We start from the raw sequence: 21,926 nt of genomic DNA, 5'->3' as shown, positions 1-21,926 counted from the left end.
ATGGTCAACATAGTTATGTTTAAGAATACTGAAAGATCTATCAACGCTGGTCATATAAGTTGTAATTGCTGCTCTTAATAAGGGTATGTGATTGTTACAGCAGTCCAGACTTTGTGCTAGGAGCTTTATGTACTCCATTTCTAATCTACAAGAACCTGATTCTGTAAGGTCTTCAATGCAAAAAAGACTCAAGTTCAGGGAGATTAAATAACTTGTTCAAGGTAATACACTTAAACCAGGATTCAGACTGTTACTATTTTTTAAAATGTTATTATTTTTAAATTTATTTCCGAGAGAGAGAGTGAGGGGAGGAGTAGAGGTAGAGGGACAAGCGGACTCCTCACTGAGCAGGAGGCCCCCATTGCAGGACTTGATCCCAAGACCCTGAGATCATGACCTGAGCCAAAATCGATTCTGGCACTCAACTGACTGAGTCACCTAGGCACCCCTTCAGTCTCTTATTTGACACTGTATTTTCAACTATACTAATTGTTTTTTCTTTTTATCTTCAAAATGTGCATTGACTGCATATTATGAACTCCTTTAATAGAATTTATTGAGTATTTCTACACTCAATTTCTACGTTTATTATTTCATCAGTACAGTGGTGAAAAAACAAAATTTTCATTCTTAAGCTCATATTCTATTATGCAAGAGACCCAGAAAGGTATAGAGATGAAAGGACATGGAACCTACTTTTAGGAAACTATAGTCTAGTAACTAAACTAAAACAACAAAAAACCTAGTGCATTTAGAACATTGATGCAACTGGGGTTTTTACAAAAGGCAGTTTGAACTTAGTAAAAAGCACTTTAAATTTTCTTTTAGGGGTTTTATGGTTTTAGTTCCCACACTTAGGTCTTTAATCCATTTTGAGTTCATTTTTATGTATGGTTTAGGAAAAGTGGTCCAGTTTTATTTTTTGGCAAGATATTTTCCAGATATCATTTATTGGTATGACTCTTCCCTATTCTATATTCTTAACCCCTTTATTGTAGATTAATTGGCCATATAGATATGGGTTGATTTCTGGGCATTCTACTCTGTTCCATTGATGTATGTGTCTGTTTTTGATACTTTTTTATTACTGTAGCTTTGTAGTGTATCTTGAAATCTGAGCTTGTGATATCTTCAGTTTTGTTCTTCTTGGCATTAGCAACATATTTATGGCTATGTTTCCTCAGGCAAGGGAAGCAAAAGCGAAAATGAATTAAAATACACCCAAATAAAAGGCTTTTGCATGGCAAAGGAAACCACCAAGAAAGTAAAAGGCAACCTACTTAGTAAAAGAGGATATTTACAAATATATTTATGCAATAAGGAGTTAATATCCAAAATACATAAAGAACTGATACAACTTAGCACCAAGAAAGTTAAAAATCTGATTTAAAAATGAGCAGATAACCTGAATAGACATTATTCCAAAGAAGACAGATAGCCAACAAGCATATGAAAAGATGCTTAGCATCACTAATCATCAGGGAAATGCAAATCAGAACCAGTATGAGATATTATTTCATACTAGTCAGAATGGCCAGTATCAAAAAGACAAGAAATAACAAGTGCTAGTAAGGATGTGGAGCATTAATTTTAACATTTTATATTGAAAATACACTCCCTAAAAATATTTTTTAATGTGCAGTATGTGCAAAACTTCTGGTTTTCTGCCCTGAAGCCTCAACTGCAAATTTAAAAGTTGCCTATGAGAGTTCCTGCCCTCTAGTTTTAGCTGTTGAAAGATTAACTTGAATTACAGACGTAAAGATTCTTTGATTTACTCAATACTTAGGTTCCACTGGTACCTAAGTCTGATTTTTTACTGCTTAGTAGAGAATGCAGTTTCATAAAATACACATCAAACTCATCCAAATAGCCAGTCATTTAGCTGTAGGTTCAGTGTACTTATACATTCTATCATGTACTGTGAGCAAAATACCGCTGAATTTAATTGGGGTGCTGTCTATAATTTAAGACAAGGACCTCTAAATGACTCCTTTTTTGTATGTTTCTGAAAATATCAGGCACAAACAGGTTGGTAGGAATATAAATTGCTGCAACCACTATGGAAAACAGTATGGAAGTTCCTTAAAAAAGTAAAAATAGAAATACTGTATAGTCTGGTAATTCCATTACTGGGTATTTACCTAAAGAAAACAAAAACACTAATTTGAAAAGGTACATGCATCCTAATGTTTATTGCATTATATACAATAGCCAAGATATGGAAGCAACCTGAATGTCCTTGTATAGATGAATGAATAAGAAATTGTAGTATGTATATATGTGTGTGTATTCACACACACACACACACACACACAATAGAATATTACTCAGCCATACAAAAGAATGATATCTTGCCATTTGTGACAACATGGATGAATCTATAGAGTATTATGCTAAGTGAAATAAATCAGAGAAAGACAAATACCATATGATTTCACTTACATGTGGAACGTAAAAAATGAGCAAAAAACCCAGACTTTTGTACCTGTTGGCCATCTGTATGTCTTCTTTGGGTAAAAGTCTGTTCAGTTCCTCTGCCTATTGTTTAATTAGACTGTTGGTATTTTGCTTTGAGTCATATGAGTTCTTTATGTTTTGGATATAACCTCTTATCGGATAAATGGTTTACAAATATTTAGTCCCATTCTATATGTTGCCTTTTCAAATTGTTGATGGTTTCCTTTCCTGTGCAGAAGTGTTTTAGTTTGATGTAGTTTCACTTATTTAGTTTCACTTTTTAATTGCATTTATTTTTTAGTGTCAAATTAAAAAAAATCATTGTAAAGGAACTTTACCCACTATGTTTTCTTCTAGCAGCTTTATGGTTTCGATCTTATATTCAAGTCTTTATTCCATTTTGAGTTCATTTTTGTGTATTGTGTAAGATAGAAGTCCACTTTCATTCTTTTGCATGTAGCTATCCAGTTTTCCAAGCGCTATTTATTGGAAATACTTCCCTTTCCCTATTGTACATTTTTGGCTCCTCTGTTGTGAGTTAATTGGCCATTGTGTATGTATTTTCTTCTTGGCTTTTTATTATGTTCCATTGGTCTGTGCTTGTTTTCTATGCCAGTACCGTACTGTTTTGTTTACTGTAGCTTTCTAATATTGTTTAAAATTAGGAAATGGATGCTTCTTGCTTTGTTCTTCTTTCTCAAGATTGCTTTGGCTATTCAGGGTCTTTTATGGTTCCATACAGACTTTAGGATTATTTGTTCTATTTCTGTGAAGAATATCATTGGAATTTTGATAGGGATTTTTTGGATCTGCTTTGGGTAGTATGGACATTTTAACAAGATAAATTCTTCCAATTCATGAGCACAGATTATCTTTCCATTTATTTGGGTCTTCATTTTCTTTTTTTTTTTTTTAAGATTTTATTTATTTATTCATGAGAGACACAGAGAGAGTGAGAGAGGCAGAGACACAGGCAGAGAGAGAAGCAGGCTCCATGCAGGGAGCCCAATGTGGGACTTGATCCCGGGTCTCCAGGATCACACCCTGGGCTGAAGTCGGCATTAAACCACTAAGCCACCCGGGCTGCCCGGGTCTTCAGTTTCTTTCATCAGTATCTTACAGTTTTCTGTGTACATATCTTTTACTCTTTGGTTCAGTTTTTTCCTAGATATTGTATCCTTTTTGATGCAGTTATAAATGGGATTGTTTTCTTAATTTCTCTGATCATTATTAGTGTATAGAAATGCAACTGATTTTGTATGTTGATTATGTAACCTGCAACTTTACTGAATTTATTATTTCTAACAGTTTTTTGGTGGAGTATTTAGGGTGTTTTATATAGAGTGTTATCTGCAAAGGAAGATAATTTTAATTGTTCCTTTCTGCTTTTGATGCCTTTTCTTTTTCTTGCCTGATTGCTCTAAGACTTCTAGTATTATGTTGAATAAAAGTAGTGAGAGTAGACATCTTTGTGTTGTTCCTGATCTTAAATGGAAAACTTGCATCATTTTATCCTTGAGTATGATGTTAGCTGTAGGCTTAACATGTATGATTTTTATTCTGTTGATGTATATTCCCTCTATAATCTTTTGTTGTAAATTTTAATCATGATTGGATGTTAAATTTTGTCAGATGTCTTTTTTGCATCTTTTGAGATGATCATAGGATTTTTATCCTTTAGTGTTGAACCATCTTTACAATCCTAGAATAAATCCCACTCAATCATGGTGTATTATCCTTTTAATGTATTGCTAAATATAGTTTGCAAATATTTTCAAAGACTTTTGAATCTATGTTTATTAGAGGATATTGTCCTATAATTCTTTTTTTTATAGTGTCCTTTTCTGGTTTTTGTATCAGATAATGCTGGCTTTATAAAATGAGTTTGGAAGTGTTTCTTTCTCCTCTATATTTTGGAAGAGTTTGAGAAGGATTGATAGTAATTCTTTTTAAAATGTTTGGTAGTTTGATAGAATTCACCAAGGAAGCCATTGGTTCTGGATTTTTGCATGTTGGGAAGTTTTTGATTACTGATTCAGTCTCTTTACTAGTAATTGGTGTATTCATATTTTTGATTTCTTAATCGGTCTTGATAGGTTAGTTATATGTTCTAAGAATTTTATTAATTTCTTCTGGGTCATTTAGTCTGTTGATTTATCATTGTTTTTAGTAGTCTCTTGTGATCTGTTTTTCTTTATAATCAGTTATAACATCTCCTCTTTCATTTCTGATTTTGAGTTCTCTTTTCCCTTTTAAGCATAGCTAACAGTTTGTCAATTTTTTTAAATCTTTTCAAACAACCAGCTCTTAGTTTCTTTTCTTTTTTCTTTTTATTAAATAAATTTATTTTTTATTGGTGTTCAATTTACCAACATACAGAATAACACCCAGTGCTCATCCCGCCAAGTGCCCCCCTCAGTGCCTGTCACCCAGTCACCCCCACTCCCCCGCCCTCCTCCCCTTCCACCACCCCTAGTTCGTTTCCCAGAGTTAGGAGTCTTTATGTTCTGTCTCCCTTTCTGATATTTCCCACACATTTCTTCTCCCTTCCCTTCTATTCCCTTTCACTATTATTTATATTCCCCAATGAATGAGAACATACACTGTTTGTCCTTCTCCAATTGACTTACTTCACTCAGCATAATACCCTCCAGTTCCATCCACGTTGAAGCAAATGGTGGGTATTTGTCGTTTCTAATGGCTGAATAATATTCCATTGTATACATAAACCACCTCTTCTTTATCCACTCATCTTTCGATGGACACCGAGGTTCCTTCCACAGTTTGGCTATTGTGGACATTGCTGCTATAAACATCGGGGTGCAGTGTCCTGGCGTTTCATTGCATCTGAATCTTTGGGGTAAATCCCCAACAATGCAATTGCTGGGTCGTAGGGCAGGTCCATTTTTAACTCTTTGAGGAACCTCCACACAGTTTTCCAGAGTGGCTGTACCATTTCACATTCCCACCAACAGTGTAAGAGGGTTCCCTTTTCTCCGCATCCTCTCCAACATTTGTGGTTTCCCGCCTTGTTAATTTTCCCCATTCTCAATGGTGTGAGGTGGTATCTCATTGTGGTTTTGATTTGTATTTCCCTGATGGCAAGTGATGCAGAGCATTTTCTCATGTGCATGTTGGCCATGTCTATGTCTTCCTCTGTGAGATTTCTCTTCATGTCTTTTGCCCATTTCCTGATTGGATTGTTTATTTCTTTGGTGTTGAGTTTAATAAGTTCTTTATAGATCTTGGAAACTAGCCCTTATAGATCTTGGAAACTAGCCCCAGCTCTTAGTTTCATTAATCTTTTCTATTGTCTTTTCAGTTTCTGCTTTATATATTTCCACTCTGATTTTTGTTATTTGCTTTCTTCTACTAACTGTAGGTTCAGTTTGTTACTTTCTTGAGGTATAAAGTTAGGTTGTTTGAGATCTTTCTTGTTTCTTAATAAGGTGCTTGTCACCACAAACTTCCCATTTAGAACTGTTTTTGTTGCATGTCAGAGTTTTGGTATTTTGTATTTCCATTTTTATTTGTGTCAAGATACTTAAAATATTTTTTAATTTTTTCAGTCATTGGTTGTTTAGGAGCATGTTGTTTAATCTCCATATATTTATGAATTTTCCAGTTTCCTTCTGGTAATTTTTATTTTCATACTATTATGTTTTGAAAACATGGTTTATGTGATTTTAATCTTCTTGAATTTATTAAGACTTGTTCTTTTGGCCTAGAATACCATCTGTCATGGTAAATACTCAATATGTGCTTAAGAAGAATGTGTATAGGGCAGCCCTGGTGGTGCAGCGGTTTAGCGCCACCTGCAGCCTGGTGTGATCCTGGAGACCCGGGATCGAGTCCCACATCAGGCTTCCTGTATGGAGCCTGCTTCTCCCTCTGCCTGTGTCTCTGCCCCTCTCTCCCTCTGCCTCTATGAATAAATAAAATCTTAAAAAAAAAAAAAAGAGGAATGTGTATATATAAAAAAAAAAGAATGTGTATGCTCTTGCTTTTGGATGAAATGCTCTGTATATATGTTTAATACATTTGGTTTAAAGTGGCATTTAAGGCCAATGTTTCCTTAAGTACTGATTTTCTATTTTGGAGGATCTATCCATTGATGAAAGTGGGATATTCAAGTTCCCAACTATTAATGTATTACTATTTCTTTAGGTCTGTTCATATTTGCTTTATATATTTCAATACTCCTATGTTGGGTGTTTATATATTTTCAAATGTTATATCCTCTGCTTAGATTTACTCCTGTTTCATTATATAATAACCTTCTCTGTCTCTTGTTATAGTATCGTTTTAAAGTCTGCTTTGTCTATGTGTAACCTACTCTAGTTTTCTTTTGGTATTCATTTTCATGAAATATCTTTTTCCATCCTTTCACTTTCAGCCTGTATGTGTCCTTATATGTGAAATGAGTCTTTTGAACACAGCATATGAATGGTTCTTTTTTTTTTTTTTAATCCATTTGGCCACTCTGTATCTGTTGATTGGGGAAATCTAGTCCAGTTATATTTAAAGTAATTATTGATAGATACAGGCTTATTGCCTTTTTTTCATCATATTTTGACTGTTGTGTAATTCCTTTGTTTCTTTTTCTCTTGCTCTGTTCCTGTTCCTTTGTGATTTGATGACTTTCTGTAATGTTAGGCTTAGATTCCTTTTTTTGTATATCTTGTTTATTTACTATAGATTTTGGCTTTGGGGTTACCATGAGGCTTATATAAAACAATTTCTACTGATAACAGTCCATTTAAAGTTGATAAAAATGTAAGTTCCAATGCATTCTAAAACTCTATAGTTTGATTACCCTCCCAAACATTTTATGTTTTTGGTGTTACAACTTCTTTTTGTCTTACACATTTGTTAACAAATTATTGTAGTTATTTTTACTACTTCTGTCTTTAATCTTCATACTAACTTTGTAAGTAATTAATCCACCACCTTTATAACATTATTTTGAATTTTAGTATATATTTGTCTTTACCAGTAAGATTTATACTTTCATATGTTTTCCTGTTACTAGTTGATACCTTTTATTTCAGCTTCAAGAAATCCCTTTCAGATTTCTTGTAAAGCCAAGTCTATTGGTGATGAATTCCTTTAGCTTTATGCTTATTTGGAAAACTCTTTATTGCTCCTATTTTGAAGGACAGCTTTGCTGGGTAGAATATTCTTGACTGGTTGTTTTCCCTTTCAGCACTTTGAATGTATCATGCCACTCCCTTCTGGCTTGCAAAGTTTCTATTGAAAAATCTGATAATAGTCTTATGGGGGTTATCTGGATAAAACAAGTTGTTTTTTTATTGCTTCTTCTAAAATTATCTCCTTGTCACTATCTTTTGATAATTTAATTATGTGTCTTGGTATGGTTTCTTTGGGTTCAGCTTATTTGGAACTCTGTTTCTTTCCCCAGGTTAGGGACGTTTTGGGCCATAATTTCAAGTAAATTTTCTATCCCTGTCTCCCTTTTCCTTTTGGGGCTCCCATAATACAAATACTGGTTTATTTGATACTGTTTCATAAGTCCCTTATGTTATTTTCACTTTTTAAATTCCTTTTTGTTGTTGTTCCTCTGCTTTAACAAATTCCACTGCCCTTTGAGTTCTTTGAGTTCCTGATCCTTTCTTTGTCTTTCATCAACTTTTCTTTTATTCCTTTTATTATATTTTTCAGTTCAGTTACTGCATTCTTCAGCTTTGTGATTTCTGTTTGGAACTTTATTATATTTTCTGTTTCTTTCTTGACATCCTCATTTGGTTCTTGCATTGTTCTCCTGACCTCAGTGAAAGCATTTTTACAACTGTTATTTTGAACTCTTATCAGGAAAATAATTTATCTTCATTTCACTGAAGTCTTTTTCTGAAGCTTTATTGTGTTCTTTTGTTTGGAACATACTGTTCTGTCTCTTCATTTGCTTTGACTCTGTTGGTTTCTGTGTGTTAGATAAAACACACCTCTTTTAGTCTTGAAGGTGGGGCCTTGAGTACGAAATAAAACCCTGTCCTATCTCTTGGTTGTCTCTCAAACTTCTTTGATTTTCCAAGTAGTCTACTTTATTTTTAGTAGTTCCCAGTAGTTGAGGCTATGCCAAAACCTGCCAGTATCCCAGTGGGAAGGATCTCAGGACTCAGATTCAGTTTTATTGGAAGCTGTACCCTTAGGTGGGAGCTTTTAAAGTAGGCAAGTATACCTCTTTCATAGCAAGACTTTGAGATGGGCATCTTATCCCCTCTGCACTAAGCCCTGGTGTGATAGCCACTTAAGAAGTGTCTCTTTGTAGGGTGTCATCCCATTGAATTTGTGAAGCTAAGCCTTGCTGGCCACCAGAACTAGGCTACCACAAAAGCTGGGATGCTGGGTGTTTGTACAAGCTCCTTTCTTGGAGACACCAGCAGTCTGGGGTAGGGCAGAGTGAGTATGAAGATGGTACCTGGTAGCTTCCACAGAATCTGGAGATGATTGTGGGTGGCTCCTAGTTGTGTGTTAAATTAGAAGCCTGTCCCTCAGGCTGAAGATTTAAGATAATCATATAGGCCTCTTTCACAGAAAGATTGGGGTTGCATTTTAGTCTGTTGTGTCTCTGTCCTGTCCCCTGGAGGTGGCTGGTTCAGAATTATTTCTCTATTTGTAACAGTCGTATGGGACCTTCAAATGTAAGGCCGAGATCTGGGACCTGTTGGTTGCCAGAGCTAAGTAATTAGGCGGCATCCTATGAGCAGCAGCCACAAAAACCAGGGTACCAGACATGTGCACAATCTCTTTACTGGGGATGCTGGTGACTGGAGCTGATCAGAGGGTGAGCATAAAGATAGTGCTCAGCCTCTTGAGGTCTCTGGAGAGGATTAGTTTGTCCTTAGATGTGAGTTTAATTAGAAGTCTATCCCTCAGGCTGTTGCTATGAAGGTAAGATAATAGGCTTCTTTCACAAAAAAACTGGGTATTTAAGTGAACTGCCTCAGTTCTAGCCTCTTGAGTTGTAGAAAGAGTGAGCCTCTGAGAGCTTGTTAAGAAACTGCTGCTCAGTGTGCTACATGTAGCCTTGTTGGTCTCACAGACATAGCCCTGTTGACTTATAGAGCTTGATATTTTGGGGTTTTGTCTGTCAGGTGCAGGTCTTAAAAGTTTGGGTATCAGTTGTAGTGTTCAAACCACTTGCTCTTCTGGAGGAATTTTAGAGTTGTGAGTTCCCTTCCAATTACGGGTTGTTTGCTCGTAATGGGGTTTGTGGTGAAATTGTGCCTTAGCCTCTTGAACTTTTTTTAAATAACTTTTTTAAAAGGTTTTTCTTTTTTTTTAAGTTATTTATTTTTGAGTAATCTCTAAACCCAAAGTGGGGCTTGAATTTATGACACCAAGATCAAGAGTGTCATGTTTTTCTGACTAAGCCAGCCGGGTACCCCCAATTTGTTTTAATGTGTGTTTTTTTCATGTTTTCCTAATTAGAAGGAGTCTTTTTGGCTAGCTCTTTGGTTTCTTTTAGAGGAAATTGTTCTGTATGTAGCTGTAGATTTGATGTGTCTGTGGGAGGATGTAAGTTAAGTATCCTTCTACATTGCCATCTTGAACTAGAACCTATTTACTTTTTTTGGTTTGTTTTTAAAAAATACTTTATTTGAGAGAGAGTGAGAGAGAGCATGAGTGTGGGGTGGAGGGAGGGGAGAAAGAGGTGAAAAAGCATACTCCCCTCCCCCCTGAGCAGGCAGCCTTAGGCGGGGCTTACTCTCAGGACCCTGAGATCATGATCTGAGCTGAAGGCAGACACTTAACTGATTGAGCCACCCATGTGCCCCAGAACCTATTTACTTTTAAAGCAGTAGAGAAATAAGGTTTAAATATGATTGTTGAAAATGAGAAGGTAATCCTAAAGAAATGGAGACATTGGAGGAGGAGACTTGGAGGAGACAATGGAGGAACTTCAGAATTCAAAGGATTTGTAATGTCACTGGGAAACCTGATGAGGGGGGAAAAAATAAAATGACACTTCTACATAAATGGTAAACATAACATGTAAAGAATGAAATTTGCTTAGCAATTAATAAATATAAAGCCGATCTTTTAGAAATCAAGATTCAAAGAATATTAAATTAGAAAATAGTATGTATTTTTTAAGAAATGTAGAATAATCATAAAATTAAAGAAGAAACATATAATAAAAGGTACACAAAATATATAGTCTCAGAGCAAAGACAATATAAATGCAATAGAAAACTCATTCAGAAAACAGAAGAGGAAATACAGAGTTGTTGATCCATACCAATTATGAAATCCAGCTTGGCAGGCATTGTGAAGGCTTGGTCTCCTGGGGGTGTGGAGGAAATTCTTTGGATAATTCAGTATCTTCTCTTTGGGGTGGTTTTTTTCTGTCATTTATCCTGTATAAACAGATCTAAGGTAGGTATTGTGTATGTATTTGCCTTGGGGTCTGTATAGCTGTCTCAACTTGTATGTTGTGGTACAAATTTCGAGCTTGAGTATTTTAAGAGTTGAGCGTATGATACTTTTTAAATGATTGAATAGTGGGGTTAGAGAAGAGGCTCTGTTCCATAAAGTTATTCAGGATCCCAAGCTGATGGGGACTTTACTTTCTTTAATGGGTGGTTTCCACATTTATAGTGTATATTGATATCAGATAGCAAAAGGGGTGGGGGGGAGTAGAGGATTGTGGAGAAAATCTTTATGGGCTTTGAGTAGTAAGTGGTATATACCACTTTTGCCTCTGACCAGAACTTAAATCACATTTCCAAACCAACTCCAAAGGACGTTAGGGAATGTAGTTCTAGCTGTATGCCCAAGAGGAAAGGGAAACAGTTTGGTGAACAGCTGGATAGTTTCTCCTTTATCCTACCTGTCTTTATTAAAGCACTGTTATCTTAACCAACAGAAAGCATATATTTTTTTAGGTCCACAATACATTTGCAAATATAATTCATGTAGTAAGCCATAAAGGAAGTTTGAGATTTGTCTAAGGAGAGATTCATAGTTGCATTTTCTAATAATTCATTAGAAATCAACAACAACAAAAAAACAACAACAACAACAACAAAAGAAATCAACAACAACAAAAGATGCTTAACCTCCCTTACTTTTTTGGAAATTACACACTCTGGGTTTTTAAAAGAAAAAGAGAAAATGGAAAATGAAAATAAATTAGAAATTATATAGAAATTGATGAAACAAAAACCAGTGTTTTGTTCTACAGAAAATTGATACTTCATGGGCTTTTATTATTTAAAAAAAACCTAAAAATACATAAACTGATATCCAACTTAAGAAATTAGAGATAGAGAACAGAATAAATATCCATATTGCTTTCATATTTCTGTCTCTTTGAACTGCATTTACTTATGATTACCTCAGGCCTTTTCATCACTTTTTTTGGCAAGTGTCTATTCTGTTGCTTGCTGTTTTCAAAATGCATTTAAATTTTATTTTATTCATCACAGGCAATTTTCTTCATAGTTATAAGATCATCTTTGTTGAATTAAAGTAATAGAAAAGTACATAAAATGAATTGGTGAGATTAAAAGGGAAATATGAATGGGTTAACTCTTTATAAACTTGGGAGTTGTTAAAATTTTGTTTTTCTTCTAGATTCTGATGGAAGGAGGAGGAACCTCTTCTTTAAAAGACAGACCAGCATCTACAAAAATCTGTCACTGTAACTATAAATAAATTTTATTCTTAAAGAAAAAAGACAACTAACATTTAAATGAAAATTAAGTGGCTTTTCCCCCCAGATTTTTGCTAGCAAATATTTCATAGATATCTTAGAATATACTAGCAATGCAACTGGTTCTTTAAAATTACTTTTACCTTTGAGAAAATATATTATACTTAAGTATATATAATGTATATATAGTTTAGTGAATAATAAAACCGAAACCCTTGTATGTACTTTGTAGCTTAAGAAATAATGTAGAATCAGTACTTTGGAAGCTCTTCTCAATTGCATTTCCTATCCTGCCCTCTAGAGGTAACTATTATCCTGAATTTATTTTTTGTGATCTCCCATGCAGTCTTTTCCATTGCTTGGTTTTGAACTTTCTACAGATTGAGACAGACTACATATTTTTCTGCAATTTTTTTTTTTTGTTGTTTACCCAGTAATATATCTTGAGGCTTGTGTACTTTGATAGTTGTGACTCTAGTACATTTCATTATTTACTACTATACAACCTTCTATCTTGTGAATGTAGTACTACATCTTATTTATACATACTCTGGCAGTGATTACTTAGGTTGTTTGAATATTTTGTTATGATAAACAGTGCTGCTTTGGCAATTCTTGATATTTCTCCTGGCACACATGTATAAAAATTTCCTCTATGATACGTAGTTCATATGATATGCACATCTTCACCTCTTCAAAGTAATGCAAAATTATCTTCCAAAGTTATTGTGTCATTTTAAACTTTCGCTAGCAAGAGGTAGGAGTCTTAGTTTCTACATATTCTAACTCTGGGTCAGCTTTTTATCATTGTTGGCAATGTGGAATCTCACTGTAATTTTAATTTATATTTCTCTAATTATTAATTAGGTCGATTGACCATTCCTGTTCCATCTGTGAAATGCCTTTCATGTCTGTTGCCCATGTTTCTTTTAAGAAATTCAGCTTTTCTTATGGGATGTGTCTTATATATCTATATATATCTTGTATATCCTATATATTTTTTGTAGATCCTAGATATTAATTGCTTGTAGACCTATATGTAGCAAATACTTCATGTTTGAGTGATCTTTTTATTCTTTGCGGTATTTTTATGGGCAAAAGTTTCTTTTTAAAAAAATTTTTTTTGAGATTTTTAATTTATTTATTCAGAGAGAGAGGGGCAGAGACACAGGCAGAGAGAGAAACAGGCTCCATGCAGGGAGCCTGACATGGGACTCAATCCTGGGTCTCCAGGATCACACCCTGGACTGCAGGCAGTGCTAAACTGCTGCACCACCAGGGCTGCCCTGGGCAAAAGTTTCTGACAGTTTTTATATAGTCTGTGATAGAATGATTGTTCAATATATCTAGTCCAATAGGAAACCTAGAAAAAAAATTTTTAAAGATTTTTATTTATTCATGAGAGACACAGAAAGAGAGAGGGGGGGAGGCAGAGACACAGGCAGAGGGAGAAGCAGGCTCCTTGCAGGGAGCCTGATGTGGGACTTGATCCCGGGTTTCCAGGATCAGGCCCTGGGCTGAAGGCGGCGCTAAACTGCTAAGCTACCCGGGCTGCCTGGAAATCTAGAAATTTTAATGGGTTTTTTCTTTTAGAATCTGTTTAATCTTTTGAATATGTAACACATTGGTTTCTGTCCCTATTTTTGCTGCTCTATTTCCTTCTGTATCGTATGAGTAGCTCTTTTCGTGTTGGTGTTGGTTTATGGTTTATCATTCCAGCTTTCCCCCCCACCAAAATAAAGCCCAAAAATATATAAGTGCACATATACACATGAATCTTGGTTCTTGCCTTTCTCACTCTGAATGTAATACTGGATATTTTATTTAGTATAGTATATTTTATAAATTAATTAAATGGATTAATTTAATAAAGTGTCCTATAGTGTTCTCCATGTTAGTGTTAGACATTCTATCATTCTTTATTTATGACCATGTAGTAATCCATTATGTGGATGAATTATACTTTATTCAGTGAATGCCCTGTTGATGGACATTTGAGTTGTTTCCAGTATTCTGTTCTTACAAATAATGTTGCAGTGAACAACATTATGCACACGTTCCTTAATTGTGGAGGTGCATTTTTGGGGTAATTTCTAAGAGTGGGATTACTGAGTCATAGGGGAGATACGTTGGTTTCTGTTTTTTGTTTTTTTTTGTTTGTTTTTTTGTTTTTTACTTTTTTAAAGTAGGCTCCATTCCCAGTGTAAAGCCCAGCATGGGGCTCAAACCCACAACTCTGAAATTGAGACATGAGCTGAGATCAAGAGTCAAATACCCAATGGACTGAGCCAGCCAGGCACCCCATACATTAGTTTTTTTGATAGATATTTCCAAATTCCCTGTCATACTATTTGGCAGTCCTACCAGAAATGTGCCTTTAATTCTGCAGCCTCCCCAACATGACTTATGTTCTAACTTAGACATTTTTTTGGTGAATCTTCTAACAATAGATAGATAAATAGTTGGATAAATGTTTGGAATCTCTGGTCTCTTCTCCGCCCCCTTCTTACTGCTTTATTGCAGATCCTCATCACTTTATAACAAATTTATTGAATTAATTTTCTAACTGACTTGCTTTTATCTGGTCTCACCCTTCTTTAATCTATCCTCAGATGCCTTGGTAGGTAATTAAAATGCAAATTCCTTTAGTACTAAAGTGTATCCGTATACTTTTTTCTTCTATTCCATATGCTGTTTTTCATCTTGTCTCTCTAGAAAATTTATTTAGCTTTCAAAACCTATTCTTTATGCTTTTTATTTTTTTAAGATTTTAAGAATCAGTTAGTTAATTTGAGAAAGAGAGAGGGACAAGCAGACTCTGAGCTGAGCACAGAGTCCCATGTGGAGCTCAATCCCACGATCCTGACTTTATGACCTGAGCCAAAATCAAGAGTTGGACATTTAACCAACTGAACCACCCAGGGACCCCTATACTGTGTTTTTCTGTAGTTCTTCCCAACTTTTTCTTTAGAGCTCACCACACTTAGCTATTACTTTCTCTAAAAATTTTTTATTTAAATTCAGTTTGCCAACATCTAGTATAACACTGAGTGCTCATCCCCTCAAGCTATTACTTTTGTGCCTTCTGTGACTTCTGTTGTTGCACCTAATTTTGTGACTTTTTCTTTTAAACAGTATGTTTTTCTCCACCAAAAGATTCTGAACACTTTGAGCATTGTAGACCTGTCATGTTTCCCTACTATTACAGTGCCTTACATAAGGCAATTACTCAGTAAGTGTTAAACTGAATTGACATTTCGATTTGTATATCTTTTCTTACACTGCTGTAGGTCAGATACTCATTCAAAAGACATTTGTCTTCTAATGACTCTGGTTTACTGTACTTATGAAGTGAATGAACCTTATGAGGGAGAATGCTTTTAGATTATGATGTTAGTAAAATCTACCATTCACTTTTCTGTACTCTGCTTTCCACTATCAAGAAAAACCTGATCCACAGAGGTATGAATTTCCTTCTAGAATGATGGACTAAGGATATCAGAGTTCAGCTAAGTTGTCTCTCTCAGTTGACTGGTTAGATTCTGTTACAGAGAGCATTAGTCCTGATCTGAGACATGAATAGATAGTACTTATTATAGTTTATTGCATAGAGGAGGGAATGTGGTTTGATATGAGTTGTTGCTCCACATTCCATTACTTTGTGCTTTTTTTGATAGCAAACCCATTTTCATAAACAAGGAGAGGAGTAGTTGAAGCTACTGTTGATTTATAGTATTTTTACATTATAGGGGGTCATAACCTACTTCTCAGGTGCATTTTTAAAGTGTACTTGCAATCATAAGAGAACATATTAAGCAGATAATGAGAGAATATCATACTGGATGCTTTGAATTTATTTTTTTTCATACAATTTTCATTGCACAATGAATCTTCATTTACTGGATTAGCAAATATCTGGCACCTTGGGATGTAATATACTTGTCTTATTCTTCCTTCCTGCAGTTGACACTTTAAATTATTTGTTCATAAAAAGTGGTTCATATATTGGAAAAAAAACAATCCAATTTTCTTTATTTCTCTTTTCTTCCCTTAAATTATATACTCTTTATTTAGAGATACAATGATTTTAGGTGTAGAATAAGCCCTGTCAGAGATGCAAGCTGCCAAGCATATAAGATTTTAACTTGTTTTTGCACACTTTAAAGTGCTCTGTAGATGTTAACTAGAGGAGCCCGAGTGGCTCAGATAGTTAAGTGTCTGCCTTCAGCTCAAGTCATGATCTCAGGGTCCTGGAATTGAGTACCATATTGGGCTCCCTCCTCAACAGGGAGCCTGCTTCTCCCTCTGGCACTCCCCCTGCTTGTGCTATCTCGTTTGCTATCTCTGTCTCTCTGTCAAATAAATAAATAAAAACCTTAAAAAATTTTTATGTTAGCTAAATTTATTTCACCAACAAATATCTTCTGCATGTGTGTATATATTTTGTGGAGCATTAATAAATACCATTCTTCATCAATTAAACCTTTATTTTCAGATCTTGATTCTTCACAGAGTAGTCAGTCTACCTATTACTCTCCAAGGCCAACAGATAGTTGCTTCAGTTCTAGTTCAGAGATGGTAAGTTACTTTTCTTTTTGCTTATTAGTTTATGTTCTTCTAATTTGGAATTACTTGTATTTCTCATTGTTTACCTTTACATTCTGAAAAAAATAATTGTCAATAAGTAGTAGATATGTGTAAAGAAAATACTTTAAAATATTTAAAATGGGAAGCCTGGGTGGCTTAGCGGTTGAGTGCCTGCCTTTGGCCCAGGGCATGATCCTGGAGTATCGGGATTAAGTCCCACATGGCTCCCTGCATGGAGCCTGCTTCTCCTTCTGCCGATCTCTGCCTCTCTCTCTCTCTGTGTCTCTCATGAATAAATACATAAAATCTTAAAAAATATTTAAAATGTAATAAGCTTAATAAACAAATGTAAAATTGAAATGTAAATGAGTATCATTCATTCACATTTATAAAAATATGTTTATTTTAACAAAAGCTACTCTTATCAAGATATGTATGTCTATACATTATAAAGTTGTATTTCTTTTAAAATGCTTTTTAAAAGAACCCACTCACAATAATTGAAACCTAAAACAACTAAGAATACATAGAAAAAATCTGAAGACTTACGTGAAGAAAACTATAAGATGTTGATTAATGTAATCTGAATAAATTGGAGTGACGTGTTATGTCCTGAGTAGAAGTGCTGCATTTCTCAAAGATCACACGTTTTAATGGATTCTCCTTCATTAATTCTTCCATCTTCATTGCATCTTTGGCTCACCATCCAAACTGCTCTTTAAGGAAGAACACCAGTGACCTCTGTGTTGCCAAATTCATTGAGCACTTTCAGTTTTTATTTTTTGAGAACTAATAATATTGGTAGAAATGATTTATTTTCCTTTTATGAAACATTTTCTTCTTTTTGCTTTTCTGATAATATACTATCTTGATTTCCTTCATACCTCTTTGAATTCTACTCTATGCCTTTGCTGACTCTCTACCACCCCTCCCCGTATATAAATGTTGTAATGTTTAGGTTTTGATGCAGGACTGTTTTCTTCTCTTAACGTATACTCTAAACTCTAGGTGATGTTCTATATTTCACTGACATATGCCATCTGTCTCATGACAATTTTCAACTTTATCACTTTAGCCCAGATCCTTATTTAGATCCTTCCTGTTTATATATCTTCTTGGATATTTCACAAAATCTTTTCTTTGTACATTAAACTGTTTCTTCTACCTTACTCTTATTATCCTTCAGGTCTCATTTTAGATATGTGGCTTTTTCTAAAAAGCCTCTCCTTAGCTCCTCAATCTAAGTTAGGTCCCTTACTTATGCTTTCAAAGTGCTTCATACTTGTTCTTTATAGTGCTTTTCTCAATTTGTAATTATATATACATGTATATGATTATTCAGTTAATATCATTTCCACCCATGAGAATATGTGCTTTAGTAGGGCAGCAACCATGTCTGCTTCACTCACACTGCAGATGCTAAAGGAATATTTTCTTAAATAAAATAAATATTTTCTTAAATAAACAGTAATGAGCCTGTTTTTTTTAAATTTATTTTTTTAAAGATTTTATTTATTCATGAGAGACACAGAGAGAGGCAGAGACGTAGGCAGAGGGAGAAGCAGGCTCCATGCAGGGAGCCTGATGTGGGACTCGATTCCAAGACCCTGGGATCACGCCCTGAGCCAAAGGCAGACGCTCAACTGCTGACCCACCCAGGCATCCTGAGCTTGTTTTTTTTTTTTTTTTTTTTTTTTTTAAATGTGTGCCCAGCCAGTCCCAATGCTATTTCTTGGGTTTACTTTTTCTATTTTAGTGCCAATCCACTGAGACCTCTACCTCATCTTAGTATTTTTATGTAAACAGTGACTTTTTTTAAAAAAAAAAGATTTATTTATTTATTCATGAGAGACACAGAGACAAGCAGAGACATAGGCAGAGGGAAAAGCAGTCTCCCTGTAGGGAGCCTGATGCAGGACTCGATCCCAGATCCTGGGATCATGCCCTGAGCCAAAGGCAGAAACTCAACCGCTGAGCTATCCAGGTATCCCAACACTGACATTTTTTTTTTTTAAGCCAGAATAATCAGTACTTTTATATAGAATTTTTGTTAGAAATATTTTGGTTACTCAGTAATTAAAAGATAAGTTTTCCATGAAGTTGAAACATTCAAGCTAGCAAATTGAAATTTATACCTATTAAAAGTTTTTAAATTTGACTTTTTAGGTAACTGTTGAAATATTTATTCTTTAATCCTTTTTTTTTTTAAGTAGGCCCAATGTGGGGCTTACCCTCATAACCCTGAGATCAAAACCTGAGCTGAGATCAAGAGTCAGACACTTAACAGACTAGGCCACCCTGGCGCCCTGAGATATTTTTCCTTGTTTAACCTTTTTTTTGTCTATTTGATTTCCTGTTAGCTGATACTTCCTTAAATCATACCTTTCCTGAGACTGGGCCCATAAAAGATACAATATAGATACTTTTTGACTTAATTAAGCTAATGGATGAAGAATTTGTTTATTAATACCTTTGTGAAAGGGTCGAGAGATTGTAGCTTGTTATTATGGGGACTGATAATAGACAAAATTTCCCTTTTCTTTTTTAGCTCTTTGCATTTTGAGGATTTTTTAAAAAGATTTTTATTTAATTATTCATGAGAGACACAGAGAGGGAGGCAGAGACAGGCAGAGAGAGAAGCAAGCTCCCTATGGGAAGCCCGATGTGGGACTCGATCCTGGAATCCCAGAATCAGTCCCTGAGCCAAAGGCAGACTGAACCCAACCACTGAGCCACCCAAGGGCCCGCATTTTTAAGATTAAAAAAAAAAAATTGACACAGAGCACAGGCAGAGGGAACTGCAGAGGGAGAGAGAGAAGCAGACTCCCCACTGAATAGGGAGCCTGACATGGGTCTGGATCCTAGGACCCTGAGATCATGACCTGAGCCAAAGGCAGATACTTAACCAACTGAGCCACCCAGGTGCCCCTCTTTTGCATTTTTAATACAAGAATTATTATTGTTCTTGCTATTTTAAAAGTCCATAACCTCCTTGGAAGTGGTAGATTATTATTGTTTTTTAAAACTTTAATTCCAGTGTAATTAACATACAGTGTTATATTTCACATGTACAATGTAGTGATTCAGAAATTCTATACATTACTTAGTGCTCATCATGACAATTAATCCCCTCTACATATTTCACCCATTCCCCCAACCCACCTCTCCTTTGTAGTTAAGAGTCTGTTTTTTGGTTTATCTCTTCTTTTTCTTTGTTCATTTGTTTTGTTTCTTAAATTTTACATGAGTGAAATCATGTGGTATTTGTGTTTCTCTGATTGATTTATTTCATTTAGCATTATAGTCTCTAGGTCCATTCATGTTGTTGCAAATAGCAAGGCTTCACTTTTTTATGGTTATATCATATTCCATTATATATATTTATATATCTTACATCTTTATCTATTCATCTGCCCATGGACACTTGGGCTGCTTCCATAATTTGGCTGTTGTGAGTAATGCTGCAACAAACAGAGCGGTGCACTTATCTTTTTGAATTAGTGTTTTTGTAATCTTTGATTAAATGCCCAGTAGTGGAACTACTAGATCATATGGTAGTTTTATTTTTAATTTTTTGAGGAACCTTCAAAAGCAGTAGATTACTGTTTGAAGACTGTTTGTTGGCATAACAGCTTTGAATTGCAACCTGCCAAGTATCTTCTGTATTTTGAAATTTTCTATTATAGAATGAATTTTGAGAATGCTGTGAAGTGACTGAATGATTTGTAAATTTAAGCAAAAATTTACAGAAAAATCACTAAATTTCTTTCAGCCATCTGAAGATGAAGATCAAATATTACAGCAAATTGAAGAATCAAATAGGAGATCCATCAGAATCAAAGAAACAACTAATAATTTTTATCCAGAAGGGATGCCAAAACTTCCACATGGTAGTATTATTAGGAACAATACCAAAAATCAAAACCAAAATGAGAATCTTCACCACTTCTTGATGAAAAATAATGCAGATCAATTTCCACAGTCTCAGTGTAATTCAACACACATATTGCAAAACAAAACCAGTGATAACTTCATTCTTCAGGTTGCAAGATGTGATGCATGGGTGCAAACGGACAGTGAAACTGTAATGGAAGAAAAATTAGATGCTGCTGTACAGTGTGATATAATTTCAAAATGTAAATGTAGAAGTAATGTGTCTTCTCTTTGTAATGTTGAAAGATGCAGTGAAAATGTTAATTCAGATACCACTGGAGGGCAGGAAACCCTTAAGAACAACTAATATTCTAAAATCTCAGCTTAAGATTTCACATTGCATTTAATGTTCAGAATTTCATTAACATAATAAGGTGAAAGTATTTACAGGAAATATTTATGGCTTGTTTTAAAACATTTTAATATTAATGTATACATTTAATTTTACATAGATTTTTAAAAACATAGATATATCTTCAAGATATATGTAGTATTCAAGTTTTTAGGAAAATAATATATATATGTAAACTTACTGTTTATCATAGTGATTATTATATTGTGGTATGCTGCTATTTATGGATAAAAGTATGTTTAATTGCTTCCTTCCATGTTTTCTTTATTTTAAAATTTAGTGCAACCGCGTCTGATAGCAGAAATGTTCTCTTCCAAGATTTTAAGACAGAAAGTAATGCTAAATAATATTGAATATGTTTTATAATCTCATAAGAATTTTGGTAGCTACTTAAATTATGAATTTTCATGTCATCCTGGTACAGGAGCCATGCCTATCTATTCTGTATTGTTCTAATTTTAATATATATGATGCCAAAATGAGCACTACTAGCTACTTAAATATTATACTTCATTAAAAAATTCTGGCATTGGGCAGCCTGGGTGGCGCAGCGGTTTGGCGCCGCCTTCAGCCCAGGGCCTGATTCTGGAGACCTGGGGTCTGGTCCCACGTCGGGCTCCCTGCATGGAGCCTGCCTCTCCCTCTGCCTGTGTCCCTGCCTCTCTCTCTCTTCGTGTGTGTCTCTCATGAATGAATAAATAAAATCTTTAAAAAAAAAAATTCTGGCATTAGTTTTTAGCTAAAACAGATTTTCTATTTTGTTTGGATAATGCTTTTTGTTGGGGCTTGTATTAATTCAAAGAAAAATGTTTTCTCTTCAAGATACAAAAAAAATATTTCAATCCTTTTTTTTTTTTTTTTTTTAATTCATTCACGACAAACAGAGAGAGAGAAGCAGAGAGACAGGCAGAGGGA

The 21,926-nt window shown here is 34.8% G+C and overlaps 1 protein-coding gene and 1 pseudogene across 1 annotated transcript in view; one reads left to right on the top strand and one right to left on the bottom strand.

Annotated features, from left to right (window-relative positions):
- Positions 1-21,249, top strand: part of REDIC1 (regulator of DNA class I crossover intermediates 1) — a 53,735-nt gene extending 32,486 nt beyond the window's left edge. The window contains exons 10-12 of the mRNA XM_026000454.2: positions 12,061-12,127; positions 16,635-16,717; positions 20,499-21,249. Coding sequence (XP_025856239.2) covers positions 12,061-12,127; positions 16,635-16,717; positions 20,499-20,966 — 618 coding nt within the window. The 3' untranslated portion in view covers positions 20,967-21,249. The remainder of the gene's footprint in view (positions 1-12,060; positions 12,128-16,634; positions 16,718-20,498) is intronic.
- Positions 21,250-21,383: 134 nt separating this feature from the next.
- LOC112921276 (U6 spliceosomal RNA) lies at positions 21,384-21,497 on the bottom strand (annotated as a pseudogene).
- Positions 21,498-21,926: the final 429 nt, after the last annotated feature.

Source organism: Vulpes vulpes, chromosome 8 (genome assembly GCF_048418805.1).
Source record: "Vulpes vulpes isolate BD-2025 chromosome 8, VulVul3, whole genome shotgun sequence".
NCBI lineage: Eukaryota > Metazoa > Chordata > Mammalia > Carnivora > Canidae > Vulpes > Vulpes vulpes.
The sequence above is the reverse complement of the archived record's forward strand: the minus strand, read 5'-3'. Positions and strand labels throughout refer to the sequence as shown.